This window comes from Mesoplodon densirostris, chromosome 1 (assembly GCF_025265405.1).
Source record: "Mesoplodon densirostris isolate mMesDen1 chromosome 1, mMesDen1 primary haplotype, whole genome shotgun sequence".
Taxonomy (NCBI): domain Eukaryota; kingdom Metazoa; phylum Chordata; class Mammalia; order Artiodactyla; family Ziphiidae; genus Mesoplodon; species Mesoplodon densirostris.
In genome coordinates this window covers 79388017-79406716 of record NC_082661.1, presented here as the reverse complement: position 1 = coordinate 79406716, position 18700 = coordinate 79388017, and the positions used below count along the sequence as shown (strand labels likewise).

The following is an 18700-nucleotide window of genomic DNA, read 5'->3' as shown; positions in this document are numbered from 1 at the left end:
TTCTTGGCATTCATTGGGCATCTAGCAATCCCGTGGGCTGCAGGGGAGGGATATCGGATATGGGAGTTGTATTTCTGAAACGCAGTGCCTCTGTAGGTCTGGGTCCTGTCCTGTGCACTGTGTCATGGGGCAAGTATTCACATCTCATTTGCGTACCCCTTGCCACACCCTTTCTCCATTTGGCAGCCAGAGCAATCTTTGTAAAAGCCAAGTCACATTATGTAATCTTATTCTTAAAATCCTACCTTGGCCTCCTACTGTTTTTATAGAAAGTCCAGACAACTTAGCATAAAACGGAAGGCCCCTTGAATCCTGTTATTGCTCACTTTTTCAGTGTTATCTCTCACAACTCACTATCTTACACTTGATTGTACTGGAGTTCCTTGATTATGCCTTGCTGTGTCTTCCACAGGCTTTTGGACATGTTGATTCCTATTTGGAAATACCTTCCCTGGCATTTTTCCTTGGTTAATGATTATTTCAGTTTACAGCTTAGATATTATGTCTTTCAGGAAACCTTGTTTAATACCCTAGACCGAGTTGGGTGCCTCTCCTGTGCTTATTCCTGACACATTTTATTGTAATTACCATTTATTACCCTGCTATACTGAAAATTCCTTGAGACTAGGAATAGTATTTTGTTCAGTTTAGTATCTCGGCCTAGCACAATGTCTGGCACGCAGTAAGTACAAATATATGTGATTTATAAATAATATGTAGGTGGCCTGTTTTTATATATTTTATATGTATATAGGATGAATTTAATCCAGAATTGCAAATTATAGCTTTATTGAATCCTTCTGGGTTTCAAATTTGAGCATGTATCACTATCACCTGCAGGGCTTGTTAAATTACAGGCTATCCAGCCCCAACCCCAGACTTTATAATTTAATAGGTCAAGACCTAAGAATTTGCATTTCTAACTGGTTCCCAGGTGATGCTAATGCTGTTGGCCCAGGGACCTAAGGCAGTGGTTAAAAATAACCTTCTTGGGGCTTCCCTGGTGGCGCAGTGGTTGAGAGTCCGCCTACTGATGCAGGGGACGCAGGTTCCTGCCCCGGTGCGGGAAGATCCCACATGCCGCGGAGCGGCTGGGTCTGTGAGCCATGGCCGCTGAGCCTGAGCGTCCGGAGCCTGTGCTCTGCAACAGGAGAGGCCACAACAGTGAGAGACCCGCGTACCGCAAAAAAAAAAAATAAGAAGAAGAAGAATTTTCTTTGGCATCTCTATTTACTTCTTCAATTCACCCTCTGATTTTAGATTTCCAAATTTGTCCACAGTAACAATTTTATCCAATAGCGTAGGATAACTACAGTAGTCACTGCAATGATATTGGAAAGGTTTTTCCTTGGAGAGGTATTATAATGTATATTTGGTCTTAGATACTGCGTTATATTGACTTTAAAATGTAAAATGAAAAATTTGAAATGCAAGAGGGCCATCTTGTGGTGATGGTAGCAATTCAGAAAATTTTAAAAATTGAAGCTTTTTCTGTAAAGAATCAAGCTTGGGGGGAAGGGAAGAATCATATTTTCTGATACATATTATGGCAGCTGGAAAAATGTTTGCAGCCTACGGATTATTTCATATATTTTACTTGGTTTTCTCTTTACTTGGCAAATTCTTTTTCCACAGTGTAGTGTCACTATTCTATCGTGTCCTCAGTGGCAGATAATTTGATTAAACCTGTGGGGTTTTTTTTTTTTTTTTTTGGCCGTGCCACATGGCTTGTGGGATCTTAGTTTCCTGACCAGAGATTGAAGCCGGGCCCTCGTCAGTGAAAGCGTGGAGTCCTGACCACTGGAGCTTCAGGGAATTCCCTATACCTGTGTTTGCCTTGTTAATTACATAGTCTCAGGACGCTTAGATGCCTCTCTCTGGTCAAGAGTTTGTGGGGGAAAAATTGTATTTGATACTTACTCTGTTCATCAGGGTTGAATATTCTTTGTCATTTTTCATTTTAGGTGATATAAATTGTTGAATGACCACTGATTATTTTCTGGATCTGACTATATATAATTTCAGAAGAAACAATGGAAAGCCAAGAATTTATTGTAAGTCTTATCAGTTTTCACTCTTTCCTTTTTTCTTCCTAATTTCCATGTTTCACAAATGTCTTGCCAGATTTAGCAAAAAAACCTAAAAAAAAAAACAAACCTGAAACCTGAAAGGACACTCAGTTAAATTTGAATTTCAGATAAACAGTGAATAATTTTTTAGTATAAGTATGTATGTCCCAAATATTGCCCTATATTGTGTCTGGCAACCCTACACATTGGTTATACAAAGTCCTTTGGAACAAATTCTTTGGAAGTTTGGGACCAGGAAATAATTTCTTTCTCTTGAAGGACTGGCATGCGTCTTCTAGATTAGTGGTTTTTAACCTGTTTGGTCTCAGGACCCTTTTATACTCTTAAAAGTTATTGAGGACCCTAAAGAATTTTTGATTATGGGGCTTATATCTATTGCTGTCTTTCATATTAGAAATTATAATGGAATTTTTTTAAATGTTTATTAATTCATTAAAAATAATAAGCCCATTACATTTAACATAGATTACATTTTTAATGAAAAGTTTATGGCCCAAAAACAATAACAGAAACATATTGTAAAGAGTAGCAATGCTATTCATTTTTTGCAAATCCCTTTAATATTTGACTTAATAGAAGACTGCTAGATTCTCAGATCTGCTTCTGCATTCATTCAGAAATTGAATCTTGCAATATTGCATATATATAACCTTGAGAGCTTCTACTAAGTACATGACCAAAGGAATGAGATTGAAATGCATACAACATCATGAGAATAGCTTTGACTTCACAGACCCCTGAAAAAGTCTTGAGGGGGGCACCTTCAGGAGTCTCTGTACTCCTGGACTTTGAGAACTGTACAATTTTTTCCTTCCCACAAATGACTAGGAAGCTCAAAATAGTTTTTGTTGCTCAGTTAACTTTTCAGTTTCTTCCTTAGATTTTACCTCTCCTTTCTCCCCTCCCTTGCCTTTTGCTACCAGGTTTCTTTTGTTGTTGGTGTTTGTTGTTATTGTTATGATATCTGTGCCTTTATTTTGATAAAAGATGTCTTAAATATTTTTTGTACATAGGAAGGGTATAAAAATATATAACATTTAATACTTGTAAATGGAAACCATTTCTTTCCTTTGTACTTTTGGAAATAAGGTCCTATATACTCATCAAAAGATGAAGAAGTCGAAAGTGTGGCAAGATGGAATTCTGAAGATCACTCACTTAGGAAACAAAGTAAGTGCAAAGCAGTTGACTGCAGAGTCTAAGAGTTGGGTTCTTGCCTTCTGCTTGAATATTAAGAAAACTCTGTAGATGATAAAATCTTAGATATGTCCATAAGCTGATGTGATATGAAAACAGAAGTTGTCAAATGATTCCCATACCACAGTGATTCATTTGTGCATTATAAAAGTTCAGTTAATACTATTTAATTTCTTCTGATTTTTTTTTTCTTTTTTTTTTTTTTTTTTTTTCTTTTTGCGGTATGCGGGCCTCTCACTGTTGTGGCCTCTCCCGTTGCGGAGCACAGGCTCCGGATGCGCAGGCCCAGCGGCCATGGCTCACGGGCCCAGCCGCTCCGCGGCATATGGGATCCTCCCAGACCGGGGCACGAACCCGTATCCCCTGCATCGGCAGGCGGACTCTTAACCACTGCGCCACCAGGGAGGCCCCTGATTTTTTTTAAAATTAGATTTTCTATGAAACTTTTCAGGAATTTTGGCACACTTTTTTCTTTCTTTGTTTTTTAAAAAATTTGTTTATTTATTTATTTATGGCTGTGTTGGGTCTTTGTTGCTGCGTGTGGGCTTTCTCTAATTGCGTTGAGTTGGGGGGCTACTCTTCACTGCAATGTGTGGGCTTCTTATTGCAGTGGCCTCTCGTTGTGGAGCATGGGCTCTAGGCGCACAGGCTTCAGTAGTTGTGGCACGTGGGCTCAGTAGTTGTGGCTCATGGGCTCTAGAGTGCGCAGACTCAGTAGTTGTGGTGCACAGTCTTAGTTGCTCTGTGCCATGTGGGATCTTCCTGGACCAGGGCTCGAACCCATGTCCCCTGCATTGGCAGGCGAATTCTTAACCACTGTGCCACCAGGGAAGTCCTGGCACACTTTTTTTCTTTGCAGGTAATAAGAGTTTAACTATACAGAAAAAACTACTATTAAAATATATTTCTAACACAATAATGCTCACAGTGTAATGGTACATACAGAGTTGACATACCATTTTAGAAAAGCTGCCAGTTTCTGAAATTATGTATAGAATTCTATTTTTGGATTTTCTTTGAATCTGTTATTTTATGATATGATCCTATCAGTCTTGAGAAAATTATTTACTAGGATAATCTTTGACCCTACTAGATATGGTGATCCTTCCTTGGGCTTCTTTTCCCACCCTGATTATCTCCATCTGTCAAATTTTCATGTTCTCTTACCAGTTCTTGTGACCTCATTTAACACCCTTGTCTCTTCCATTCTTCACAACACCTCTTCTTCATTTGACTTCTGTGACACCATGCTCTCCTGATGTTGCTTACTGCCCACTTCTGAGTATTTTCTGTGGGCTCATTCTCTTCCCATACTTAAAATTTTTACTCAGGGGCTTCCCTGGTGGCGCAGTGGTTGAGAGTCCGCCTGCCGATGCAGGGGACACGGGTTCGTGCCCCGATCCCGGAAGATCCCACATGCCGCGGAGCGGCTGGGCCCGCGAGCCATGGCCGCGGAGCCTGTGTGTCCGGAGCCTGTGCTCCGCAACGGGAGAGGCCACAGCAGTGAGAGGCCCGCGTACAGCAAAAAAAAAAAAAAAAAAAAAATTTTTTACTCAGGACTCAGGCCTACATGCTCTTATATATAAAGATATATAAATTATCTCTCTCTCTCTTTGTCACTCTCTCTATGGAGAAGACAGAGATTTATTGTAAGGAATTGGCTTATGTGATCATGGAGGCTGACGAGTCCCACCATCTGTAGTTGGCAAGCTGGAGACCCAGGAGAACTAATAATGTGGTTTTAGTGTTTATGCCAACAGGCTTGAGACCCAGGAAGAGCCAGTATTTCAGTATGAGTCAGAAGGTAGGAAAAAACTGATGTCTCAGCTCAAAGACAGTCAGGCAGGAGGAGTTTTCTCTTACTTGGCAGTTGTGTTCTATATAGGCCCTCCACTGATGGGATGAGGCCCATCCACAGAGCAATCTGCTGTAGTCATTTATTTTATTGAGGTATATTTTTGACATGTAACATTTAAGTTTCAGGTGTACAACTTACTGATTTGATATTTATATACATTGCAGAATGATCATAATAAATCTAGTTACCATCCATCACCATCCATAGTTAGAAAAATTCTTTTTCTTTTCTCTTCCTTGTGATGAGGGCTTTTAAGATTTACTCTCAGCAACTTTCAAATATACAATACAGTGTTATTAACTATAGTCACCATACTGTACATTATATCCCCATGATTTATTTATTTTGTTAGTGGACATTTGTATCTTTTGACCCCCTTCACCCATTTGGCCCATCACCCTGTTTTGATTTCTTTAAAAAAAACTTATCAAGTGCTTACTATGTACCAGGCATAGTGCTTTAAATGTCTCAACTTACTTAGTCTTTATAACTCCCCTATTAGTTAGGTACTATTTTTATCTTTATTTTATTGATGATGAAGCTGAGGCTCAGAGAGATGAAGCCCATAGATCTCACAGCTAGAAAGTAGAGGAGTCGTTTATTAATTTAGATTTTTTGGCTCCAGAGCCCATGACCTAACCATTCTATTGTTTCTTTTAATATTACTAATTTAAAAGAAGAACTTTATTATAGATGAGTTGATAACATATAGGACACATTGACAAGATTGTGGCCTCCTGAATGATGCCAGCAGTTAAAAGATCTCTATATTCTGTCCTTATTCTACATATCTATCACTCTGAAATTATCACTAAGAGAAAATTTTATCATTTTTTAAATTAACATTTGATTTATTAAAACAGAAAAGTAGGAATTCCCTGGTGGTCTAGTGGTTAGGACTTTGTACTTTCACTGCCGAGGGCCCAGGTTCAATCCCTGGTTGGGGAACTAAGATCCCGCAAGCTGTGCGGCATGGCCAAAGAAAAGAAAATAAAAGAGATGGTGGGGGGGCTTCCCTGGTGGCGCAGTGGTTGAGAATCTGCCTGCCAATGCAAGGGACACGGGTTCGAGCCCTGGTCTGGGAAGATCCCACATGCCGCGGAGCAACTAGCCCCGTGAGCCACAAATACTGAGCCTGCGCTCCGCAACGAGAGGCCGCGATAGTGAGAGGCCCATGCACCGCGATGAGGAGTGGCCCCCACTTGCCGCAACTAGAGAAAGCCCTCACACAGAAACGAAGAGCCGACACAGCCATAAATAAATAAATAAATAAATAAATAAATAAAAATTAAAAAAAAAGAGATGGTGGGGAAGGAAATGAGCACTATTCTTTAAAAACAAAAACAAAAACAAAAAAAAACAACAAAAAACCAGAGAAGTAAAAGAAAAACTAGTTTTGCCTTAAGCCTTCAATTTCAGCTTACAGCTCCTATTCAGTTTATAAACCTAGTTTAGTTTAACTTTTAGTTGAGTCCTAGCTTAATATTTAGTCAACTTAAGTCAAACAGGCTAGATACTTTTAAACTAATTAATCCATTCACTGTCCAGTGCTGTTCTGTAAAACTCTGGGGTTTTTTTATGGGTGTTCTTCCTATTCAGTTAAGGCCAAGTCTTTAAAATCTTACAGAGTTTTTGTTGTGTTAAAAAGACATATGATTGGATTCTGCCTGTCTTTCATGTCTTCTTTTGGTACAAAATCATAAGTATTAAGGTTATGCTAGTGGTATTATCCAACTTTATCTTCAACTATAGCTTATATTTATTGAGTGTCCATTATATACCTCACACTGATAGGCTACAGGAAAGCAAGATAAATACAAGTTAGTCCCAGAGAGTTTTTCTATGATCCAGGAAAATTAATAATCTCATATCCTAACCATTGTTCCCAAATCCAAGCTATTGCTTACAGTATTTTTCTTGCTAGTAATGCCTTTTATCTATGTATTCACATTCTTACTGTCAGGGTTATTCATCTTCCATTAACTGAGTCATCATTCAGTAAACGTATATTGCTGCTGGGCAGTGGGAAAATTCAAATAAGACGTATGGAAGCAGTGTAGAAGAGCAGTTAATGTCAAATAGACATTAGCCTGAATCCTGCTCTTCACTTACTAGATGTGTAATCTTGGCAAGTTATCTAGTTCCTCAAGGCGTATGGTCTCTTCTTTGTAAAATGGGGAAAATGATACTTCATAAAGTTTTCTTGAGGATTAAATAAGGAAACAAATAAACCTCTTAACGAAGTACCTGGCACATTTTAAGCATGCAATGGATAGTAACTGTTATAGTTTTTGTCTTCAAGGGAATTTTATCTAAGGGCCTAAGGATTAGAGTATATACAGAGATATGCTTAAGGGTCTTTGAGATTACAAATGAGAGATATCAAAACTGGACTCTGGTTCAGAGAAGTCTTTCCAGATGAAGAGTATTTTTTTGAGTATTTGTTTTGTTTTGTAAACAAAATTGATAGGTCGGTAGGAGGGGAGCTGAAGATGGTGTCATTGCTGTAATGGTGTCGAGGTGTGGAACAGTGTGAAATATTTCTGGGGAACTATAAACAATTGACTCTGGCTGGAATGAAGGTCCCATGTGGGGAAACTGTAGAATACACAGCTAAAGAGGTAGGCAGGAGCCATATCATGAAGGACTTTGTATGCTCAGCTTGAGGAGCCAGTGAAGAATTAGGAGCAGAAGAATGACATAATCATGTCTCTATTTTAGAAAGATCACTCTGGCATCAATGTCTAACATACCTTTTAAGTTATGTAGGATGAAAGACTGGATTTCGGAAGACAGTTATAATAAAGAGGCTATAGAATAATGTAGATGAAAAGTGATGGGGGTCTGACCAAGGAGGCCTTAGCACTGACAATGGAGAGAAAGGATGATGAGAGCGAAATTGTGAAAATATTATAGAATCTTAAGGTCTTGGATATGGAAGGTGTAGAGAATCCAGAATGACTTTCAGGTTTCTGTATTATGATTATGGTATTGAGTGAGATAGGATATCTGAAAAAGAAAAGCAAGTTTAGGGGGAACAATGAAGATCTGCAGTTTCATTTTGAACATACCGAATTTGCAGTGTCATCAAAACACTCAAGTAATTGGCGATAGGGACCTGGAACTCAGGAAACAGTTTTGGGCTACTGATGTAGATTGGGAGTACTTGGCATTTAGATGATATTTGAAGCTCCTGGAGTGGATTCGTTCATTCATTTATTTAACAAATACTTTTTGAGCACCTGTTATGAGTTACACACTGTTCTAGCGGATGCAGCAGGTAACAAAACAGTTAAATCCCTGGCTTTGTGGAAATAACATGGAGGAGATAGACCAGTAAACTAAATGAAGATGTATGTCTAGTGAGTTAGGCGAACAACAAGTAGAGTGAGCAAGGGTAAGAATGAAGATAAAGGGGACTATGTAGGCCTTATTGGCTAATGTAGGGACTTCTGTCTTATTCTTTGGTAGCTGTGGAGACATTTGAGCAGGAGTGTGACATGAATTTTGTGAATAATATGCTCAGGGATGGAGAATAGAATGTAAAGAGTAGAGAAGAAAAGGTAGGAGACCTTAGAAATACCAAAATTTTTAACTGCTTTATTGAGATAATAATTCACACATTTTTCATTACACCCATTTAAAGTATACAACTCGATATATTCACAGAGTTTTGCAACTATTACCGCAGTCTAATTTTAGAATATTTTTGTCACCCCAGAAAGAAATACCATAAAGACACTACTCAGTACCCAACCCCCAGTCCTAATCTACTTACTGTCTCGACACATTTGCGTATCCTGGACTATTCACATGAATGGAATGATACAATAAGTGGTCTTTTGTGAACAACTTTTTTCATTTAGCGTGTTTTCAAGGTTCATCCATGTTGAAGCATGTACCAATACTTTATTCCTTTTTATTGCTGAATAATATTCTACGTTATGGATATATCCCACTTTGTTTATCCATTCATCCATTGATGAACTTTTGAGTTGTTTCTACTTTTTGGTATTATGAACAGTGCTGCTCTGAACATTTGTATGCAAGTTTTTCTGAAGACATGTTTTCATTTCTCTGTACGTATATCGTACTTAGGACTGGAATTGCTGGGTCATGTGGTAACTCTGTGTTCAATCTTTTAAGGAACTGCTAACTATTATCCAAAGTGATGGAAACAGCAATGTTTAGGGGGCTAGTAGAGAAGCTGCTATGAAAAATGGCTAGAGAGCTAGAGAGACACGAGGAGAAAGCCAGAAAATGATAATCACCTTGGTTTCCTTTTTCTCCCATATCCTGCACGTTCGATAAGTTTTACTCTTTTTTTAAAAATAAATTTATTTATTTAATTTTTTTATTTTTGGCTGCATTGGGTCTTCGTTGCTGCGCACAGTCTTTCTCTAGTTGCGGCAAGTGGAGGCTACTCTTCGTTGCGCTGCGCGGGCTTCTCACTGCTATGACTTCTTGTTGCAGAGCATGGGCTCTAGGCGTGTTGGCTTCAGTAGTTGTGGCACGCGGGCTCACTAGTTGTGGCTTGCAGGCTCTAGAGAGCAGGCTCAGTAGTGTGGTGCACAGGCTTGGTTGCTCCGTGGCATGTGGGATCTTCCCGGACCAGGGCTTGAACCCATGTCCCCTGTATTGGCAGGCAGATTCTTAACCACTGCGCCACCAGGAAAGCCCAAGTTTTACTCTTTTTTTTTTTTTTTTTTTTCTTTTTGCGGTATGTGGGCCTCTCACTGTTGTGGCCTCTCCCGTGGCGGAGCACAGGCTCCGGATGCGCAGGCCCAGCGGCCATGGCTCACGGGCCCAGCCGCTCCGCGGCATATGGGATCCTCCCAGACCGGGGCACGAACCTGTATCCCCTGCATCGGCAGGCGGACTCTTAACCACTTGCGCCACCAGGGAGGCCCCCCAAGTTTTACTCTTTATGCCTCTTATACAACTGTCTTATCCCAGTGCTAATGACTTATTTCAAGCTCTAATTATCTCCTTGATCCTTCATATCCACCATTACAATAATCTCTTTACTGATTGTGTTTCCTGTTTTGCCTCCTGTAACTCATTCCAGTTCTGTCTTCTTCCTGATTCCATTCCAAGATTCTCCTGGTAGGGAATAAGTTGTTGAATTTATGTGTATGCCTTTGCTCTCTTGTGCACACTGAATGGATGCTTAGTAAACATTTGAGATAGATGCACTTTCTAATCCAAGTTTACAAAGTGGGTAATCCTTTCATTACATGATTTACTTATATAACAATTTTTGATTTGCTTTCAAGATGCTTAAGTAGAATTGTGTTGTGTCCCTTTTTAACATTTTAACACTTTTTTTGTTTTAATATAGGCAATTCTATACGATGACAAAGGAGAATGTTTGGAGAGTTTATTTCTTAAGTGCCCTGAGGTATTTTAATTTATCTTATTTTTAAGTTATTGTTAAGTCTTAGTTCCTTTGTGAATATTGTTAAATAGTATTGTAATGGTACTAATACTAATAATTATAGCTAGTATTTATTGAACATTTATTATTAGCCAGACTCTACTAAAAGCTTTTAGGTATTGTTTCATTTAATCTTTATACAACCCTGTGATTTTTATAGATTAGGAGTATAGTACTGAAAATATAAATAACTTGCCCATGCTTATAGAGTTAAAGTGGTAAGGCTGGGATTTGAACCCAGAAAGTGACTCTAAATCTATTATGTGGTTTTGCTAAGCAGAGACCTACAGTGGGATATATTTTGTGAAATTATTCCTATTTAAAATATTTTCTCAAATATTTATTCCATGTTTTCCTCTGTTGGAAAATGGAAGGGAATATTTTAGTGTAAAGAACAAGGATATTAGAATTTGTTTGTTCTTGGTTTATTTCCCACTTTCACATACTTCCTAGCTAACCTAACCTCTCTGTGTTCAGCTTCTCAGCTGCCAAATGTAGACCGGAGACAGACTACTTGGTTGGTGGGAAAGTTAGAAATAGCTTAGGCAAAGTGCCTAGCAGTTTAGTACAGTGATTCTCAAAGTGCTAAAATGCATATTCTTATTATCACTGTGTTGATTTTGGCCATGGTACTTAATCTTTTTTAAAATTTTATGACAGTAGTGGTTGTGGAATTTTTATACTTACCAAAAGAGGGTCTTGGAGAAGCACTGTTTTAGTAGATACTTAGTGATGGTAATGACTGTTGTTATTATTTCCTTTAAAATTATTTTATGAGTAAAGATTGAGCCCATTATCTGTGATAATACAGATTTTGTATATTATCAACTAGGTTGATAATCTTTTTATGCTGCAGTCAGAAGTGGTGGCAAGTGTTGTATTTGTTTATTAAAGTGATTAAAAATGCTTTCTTGGGAATATGATTAAGTAACTAACAATTTATAATAATTTGTGGTAATTATGAGTATGTATCTAATTCACAATAATTTATAAAGATATATATAACTGATTATTTAATAGCTCTAATTGTTTTTTAATTAATTTTTTTTAGCTGCATTGGGTCTTTGTTGCGCACGGGCTTTCTCTAGTTGTGGCGAGCGGGGGCTACTCTTTGTTGCAGTGTGCGGACTTCTCATTGCAGTGGCTTCTCTTGTTGCGAAGCGCGGGCTCAGTAGTTGTGACTCACGGTCTCTAGAGCGCAGGCTCAGTAGTTGTGGCGCACGGGCTTACTTGCTCTGCAGCATGTGGGATCTTCCCGGACCAGGGCTCAAACCCGTGTCCCCTGCGTTGGCAGGCAGATTCTTAACCACTGCATCACCAGGGAAGTCCCTAATAGCTCTAATTTAAACATTACATTTAGTTTTATGAATTCTAGGTGAATTGAGAGGAGGCATCTTTTCCTTGCTTGTCTTTGTATCCCCAGCATGTAACAAAAGTTCTCATATAGGTCCCTAATATGTATTTTTTTAATATAAATTTATTTATTTATTTTTGGCTGTGTTGGGTCTTTGTTGCTATACGCGGGCTTTCTCTAGTTGCGGCAAACGGGGGCTACTCTTTGTTGCGGTGTATGAGCTTCTCGTGGAGGTGGCTTCTCTTGTGGAGCATGGGCTCTAGGCACGAGGGCTTCAGTAGTTGTGGCTTGCGGGCTCTAGAGTGCTGGCTCAGTAGTTGTGGCGCACGGGCTTAGTTGCTCCGCGGCATGTAGGATCTTCCTGGACCGGGGCTCGAACCCGTGTCCCCTGCATTGCCAGGCAGATGCTTAACCACTGTGCCACCAGGGAAGTCCCCCTAATATATATTGTTGAATAAACAAATTAGTGAATTTTTTTGTTGTATTACTTTTTTTTGTGCTTGTTGATAGTTAACTAGTGCATAGTAATCAATAATTTAGTCTTTGATTCATTCATTCAACAACTATTTATTGAATATCCATTGTGTCTTTGCTTGTGCTAGAAGCTTATTGGAACACATAGGTAATCAAATAATTAGACGTATATGATTTTGATGTTAATTCTTTAAAATTTAGGTGAAACCTGGAGATGATTTAGAAAGTGATCGATACTTAATCACAGTTGAAGAGGTTAAAGTTACTGGAAGCACAGCTGTCAAACAGGATGTTGTTAAAGAAGCACCAGCATTGAATTCAAAGAGGTTTATATCTTCTGGCCGGTCCCTTGGGTGTCAGCCTGCTGGTTTAAAAAGGAAGTTTGCTGTAAGTTTCTCTGTTGAAAATAATAAAACAATATATATTTATAAAATTGTTTTAAGAAGTAGTGAATTGTGAAGCTATTGTACTGTATGATTAAAACAGTGCTTCATAGTATATGCTTAGGTAGAAAGGAAGTAAACCTTAATCTTAATACAAATGAGTGTTTGCATTTTAGCTTAGCAAACTTTGTATCTTAATTATTACTTTACCTCGTAAAACATCCACATTCCTTTTTCTTTTTTTTTTTTTAGTCAGTTCATTTTACATTTTCTTTATAGGTTATAGAACAGCTAATAATTGTTTAATATTTTTAGGGTTTTCAAGGACCACGTCAAGTGCCAAAGAAAATGGTTATTACAGAAAATAATGAATCAGCTGCTTCATTTGAAGCTAAGAAGCCTGGTCCTATTTTTCTTTCTCCATTCTACAGCACATCTCCTTTGTTTTCTACAGTTGGCAAGAAAGATATAAATAATATACCAACAGACCCTGAGAACATTGCCACTTACGAGAACAGAGAGAGAAATGGCATAGCTTTTTCTTCACTTGTCTCTACTTCATCCTTCAAGCTTAACCCAGAAATGCTATGTGAAGAAAATTATTTTTCCTCTCCTGTCAATTTTGTAAATAAGCATTCAGATTCTTTACTGACCAATGAGCCCATGAAAAGAGATAGTTTGGTATCTCACAGTTTAGGAGTTTCACAAAATACTAGAAGCAAAGCCCAAATATTAGCTCTTCTGAAGTCCAAATCAACTAGTACATCTAAGGAACTAAAATCTGAGATTACAGGACATTGCCCTCAGATGCAACCACAAGGAAGTTTAAAAATTCCTACTAAACCAAAGTGCTTAATTGCACAGGAAGAGTATGCTGAGGTGAAGAGCACAGAAAGTTTACACTACCAGCATCAATCAGAAAATACCATGAGAAATAAAAGCCGGTGGGCCATGTATTTATCCTCACAGAGTTTGCCTATACATTCCTCTACTGTAGATGGAAATGATACAGAAAAAAACCCCAAGGCCCGAGTTGGTAATTTAAACTTGAAAGACCTTTTGGTGCAAAAAAGGGTACAGTTCTTTGAAACAGGTGCTGAAAATGGAAAAAACTATAACGAAGACAAGCCAGTAGATGATAATGATCAAACCTGGGATCAAGAAGGAAAATTAGAAATTCCTTCATTCTGTGAACGCAGCAGCTTACCAGTTACCTGTAGTAACGCAGAAAATGATGGCTTGTTATCAGAATCTGACATTCAAGAAAATAATAAAAGACTTCTTAATCCAAATGACCAGTTGGGCATAAAAGGATCAATTCTCATTAGAAAAAAAGCTCAGGAGATAGATATACGTGGAACACCAGAAAAGGAGTATAAACATCTACAAATTGAATCTTCACTAAGTAACAATTCTGGGATCTCTGATGATAATACTGACATATTTTCTAAAAGTAGTACTAATAATGAACTCCTTAATAATATTCATGAACCTATGAGTAATGTAACACAGCCACTTGTGGAAATCACATTTAATCTAAAGAATTTTGAAACCAGTGACACTGAGGAGGAATCACAGGAAAGCAACAGAATTTCCCAGGATTCAGAGGGTTGGGTGAAAGAAACTTTGGTTAATGACGGCAATTCAAGATGTGAGAATATAAGCTGTAAAGAAGTTGGCAGTGAACACTTGCCTCTCTTAACATCTACTGGGGGCAAACTATCAGAGACATTTCCTGTGAAAGAGATTCTGCCATCACAGTTTTGTGATAAAACGTGTGTAGGTTTTGACAGAAGACCTTGGAAAGCTGGAAACACTGGAAAAGAAACAGAGGAGGAGTGGAGTGACACATTAAGCAATTTTGACTCATCCTTAGAGTGGACTGATGATGTATATGCAGAAAATAATGAAGGCAATAATAAATCTATTAGTGCTTCATTCCCAAATAAATCTGAAAGTATAAACACAAATTTACATATTCCTCATTTTTTAAACATAGCCACTCATCAGAATCCTGAAAAAATCCTATTTTCAGAACAAGCTCAGCCTCGGCCTTTTATTATGGGAAGTGGCTTGGACAAAAATACCAACCAGGTTTTACCATTAACCTCTAGCAGTGACAACAGTATCCAGCTATTAAATGCCAGTCAGATTCACTCTGAAGAATGTATTGCACTTGATAAATCACATACCCAAGTTTCCAATTCTTTGTTTTACCCTTTGGGAGAAAAACATCCTATTTCCAAAGACACAGAATCACATATTCCTGAATCTGAAAACTTGGAAAGGACTAGAAGTTTACCCCAGGACCATATTGATGTAGAAACTGCTGGAGAAAGCAAACAATACTGGAATAATCCTAGACATTCTTCAGAACTTTCCAGATTAGTAAATAGCATTTCCCTATTAAAATCATTGTCTGAACACAGTACGGCTTTGGAAGGCTTGGAAGTATTGAAAAAGAGGAATACCGCTTTTAAACAACAAGGAACTCAGCAGACAGATGAGCCAGATAGCAATCCTGAAGGTTAGAATGTCATGTCTGTTTTGGATTGTTCTCTTTATAGTTCAAAGGATGAGAAGATATTTGCTCTGGAGGCTACATTAAGAATTACATGGTATTTAAATAGGTAATACATGTACTTGATAAAATCAACTCTAATAGAGGATAATATAGTGAAAAGTAAGTCTCCTTCCTACCACAGCCCTTCAGTCCACTCAGAATTAGCAATCTTCTTCCAGAGTATCCTTTCAAAAATATGTGTATATAAGCATATATAGGCACATCTAAGCAAATATGTGTGTGTGTTATAATCCATTCCTGTCGTTATACATTTTTGGTCATGTGCTAGGAGATACTTTTTTAAGAAAAAAGTCATGAGCTCATATTGATATCTCTTAACTCCAGTTCTAAACCACAGGGTTCTTCCTTTCTTCCCTTCATTCCATAATTGTGTTTCTTTATTCTCAGAGTGGAAAGGGTCCTGGTGCCCAGCAGCCTCAGTATATTTACTTCCTCAATTCTATGGTGCACACCAAATGGTTTCCAAATTGTTAAACCAATATCACTACTGGCAAAAAAATTTGTAAATTTGTAAAGCTTACCAATTCCTTGGAGTTTTTCTTTGTTTGCATTTTTTTTAAAAACTGGTTGTGTTTTGTTTCTTTGTGTTTAGAGTACATCCTGAGAGTATCGTCTGTATTTTGTATGAGGATATAGTTGATTTATTCTTAAAAAAATTTTTTTTCTGACTATGTAAAATATTAACTGAGTACAAAAATCAAAACTGTATAAAGACATATACTCAGATTCCTTCCTTATGCCTTCCATCCTATTCCTACCTGCTGTAGGTAACCAATATATCATACTTGTGGTCTGGTTTTTATTTTTATTTTTTTTTGCAAAAGTAAACACCTCCCTGTATATATTCTTGTTTCCCCTTTTTCAACATAAGATACCGTGCTCTGTATTTTTTAGCACCTTGCTTCTTTTCACTTAATAATATATCCTGGAAATCACTACCTATCACTTCATAGGACTCATCCTCATTTTATTTGTTTATAGCTATATAATATTTTACTGTGTGGATGAACCATCATTTTTGCAAGCAGTCTCCAGTATTTTGCTATTGCAAATAATGTGACAATAAGTAACTTTATATATCTGTATCTATATAACTATATGGACTTTTTGCATGTTACTGCAGGTGTGCCTTCAGGGCAAATTCCTAGCAGTAAGGTTGTTGGGTAAAGGTGTGTCTTTGTTAGATACTTCAAAATTCTCTTGAAGGAATCATACCATTTCTCATTCCCACCAATAATGTATGAGAGTACCTGTTTCTCCATAGCATTGCCAGTAGAGTATTTTGCCAAGCTTTTGAATTTTTACTAATCTAATAAATGAGAAATGAGAGTGTATTATAAATTTGTATTTCTATCACTACAAGTGAAATCGAGCTTTTCATATGTTTAAGCATCATTTGTATGTCTTTTTTCATGAATTGTCTGCTCTACTCTTTTTTCCAGTCTTTTAATGGTTGTTGGTCTTTTATTCTCTTTTACTTGGAAGAGCTCTTTATATATTAGAAATAGCAGCCCTTTGTCTATGTTGCAGATATTTTCTTTCAGTATGTCATTGATTGGTCTTTTGACTTGGCTTGTGGTACGTTGCCAATAGCATTTTTTTTTAAGAAAAATAATATTATAGGACATAAATATTATGTGCACGTGAATGTGAATGAACAGTGTACTCAAAAGTTAAAATTGAACTCTTCTTTGAATATCTCAAGGAATCCCTGAGAAAAATAGGAATAAATTATTGTACCTAGTAAAATGTTTCTTTCAAATGTAGTTAAATATGATGACTATTATTACAGTTTATTTTCTTTTTTAAAAAAATAAATTTATTTATTTATTTTTGGCTGCATTGGGTCTTCGTTGCTGCTTGTGGGCTTTCTCTAGCTGTGGCAAGTGGGGGGGCTACTCTTCGTTGTGGTGCGCGGGCTTCTCATTGTGGTGGTTTCTTCTGTTGCGGAGCACGGGTTATAGGCACGCAGGCTCAGTAGTTGTGACGCATGGGCTTAGTTGCTCTGCGGCATGTGGGATCTTCCTGGACTGAGGCTGGAACCTGTGTCCCCTGCATTGGCAGGTGGATTCTTAACCACTGTGCCACCAGGGAAGTCCCTACGGTTTATTTTCTAAAAAATTAAAAATAAGAAGAAACCTATTGAAAAATAAATATGGGTAGATGTAGTTATGCAATGTCATATAAGGATATAAATTCCTAATATGAAGGTTTAGAAATTACAGAATTTAGTTTTGGGAAATTTATTCTTTTTTCTTATCAAGTTGGAAAAGAAGATTACAGTTGATTCTCATTATTTGTGGTGGTTGTGTTCTATAAAGTTACCAAACAGTGGATTAGTGAAAAATAGGCCATTGCTTTTTGGAGAAATGCAGGGTTAGTTTCCTTCAGACCTCTGGTCAGAACATTTTCATCAACTGATCAGTACAAAACCTTGTTTTATGTGTGTTTTCATTTAAAGATGCCTTATTTAATATATATTGGTGATTGATTAACACTGAACTTATGACCAATAGCACTGTAACTAACTCATGCCTGAATGAAACTTACCACATGTTTCCTACATAAGGGACATCAGAGCCTTCTTGCACTTAGGAACACTAGGCAGCACTATGCTTAGGGAACATTTTAAATAGCAAAGTCACCAATAAAAAAACCCCAAATATGAAAAATGTACTAAATAGATCACAAAAAGGACACTTGTTTGTAGCATGAGGGCTGGAATTAGAAGGCAGAATGTCGCCTTGTTCTACCTCAGCTGGGAATGTGCATGTCAAACAACTCATTTTTTGTAGCTCTGCATGTCTGTAGATGACCTCAGAAACACAGTATTGATTTGGGGGTTACAGATAAATTTTAGCAAGTAGGCGGAATCTGTGAATAATGAGGATTGACTGTATTTTCTGACATAAATATATTTCTCTAAAAAGGATTAAGTTGGTTTTCTTGAGACAATTTGAGAATTGGAATTTTTTTTATTGGAATATAGCAAATGACTTCATGGATTTTAATACAGAATTAGAGAAGAATCTGTTTTACCACCATTTTAGAATGTGTGAAAGTGTTAAAAAACATTTTCTCCATTATCTTCAAGTTTTTGTGAGATGACTGGATATATTTTAGAAATGTTAATTTAGAATTTTATTCTTGAGTGAAGGCAGTAAAGGGAAAAATAATTTTCATCCAGTGCCTTTTTAAAATTCCTTTTATAAATAACCTCGTTCCAAAATCCACTTATTTTTGTTTCATTTGGTACAGTCTGAATGTTTACAGGAAAATAATGAAACCAAAAGTAACAATTGGCAAAAAGTGAAGTTTGCACT

General features: G+C 37.4%; 1 protein-coding gene across 5 annotated transcripts in view; it reads left to right on the top strand.

Moving 5' to 3' along the window:
• The window catches only part of ZGRF1 (zinc finger GRF-type containing 1), a 73838-nt gene that overhangs the window by 1597 nt on the left and 53541 nt on the right, over positions 1–18700 (top strand). For all 5 annotated transcript variants that reach the window (XM_060105086.1, XM_060105112.1, XM_060105105.1 and 2 more), the window contains exons 2-6: positions 1965–2054; positions 3180–3260; positions 10487–10546; positions 12612–12797; positions 13109–15320. In XM_060105086.1, the coding sequence (XP_059961069.1) occupies positions 2034–2054; positions 3180–3260; positions 10487–10546; positions 12612–12797; positions 13109–15320 (2560 nt within the window). In that variant the 5' untranslated portion in view covers positions 1965–2033. The remainder of the gene's footprint in view (positions 1–1964; positions 2055–3179; positions 3261–10486; positions 10547–12611; positions 12798–13108; positions 15321–18700) is intronic.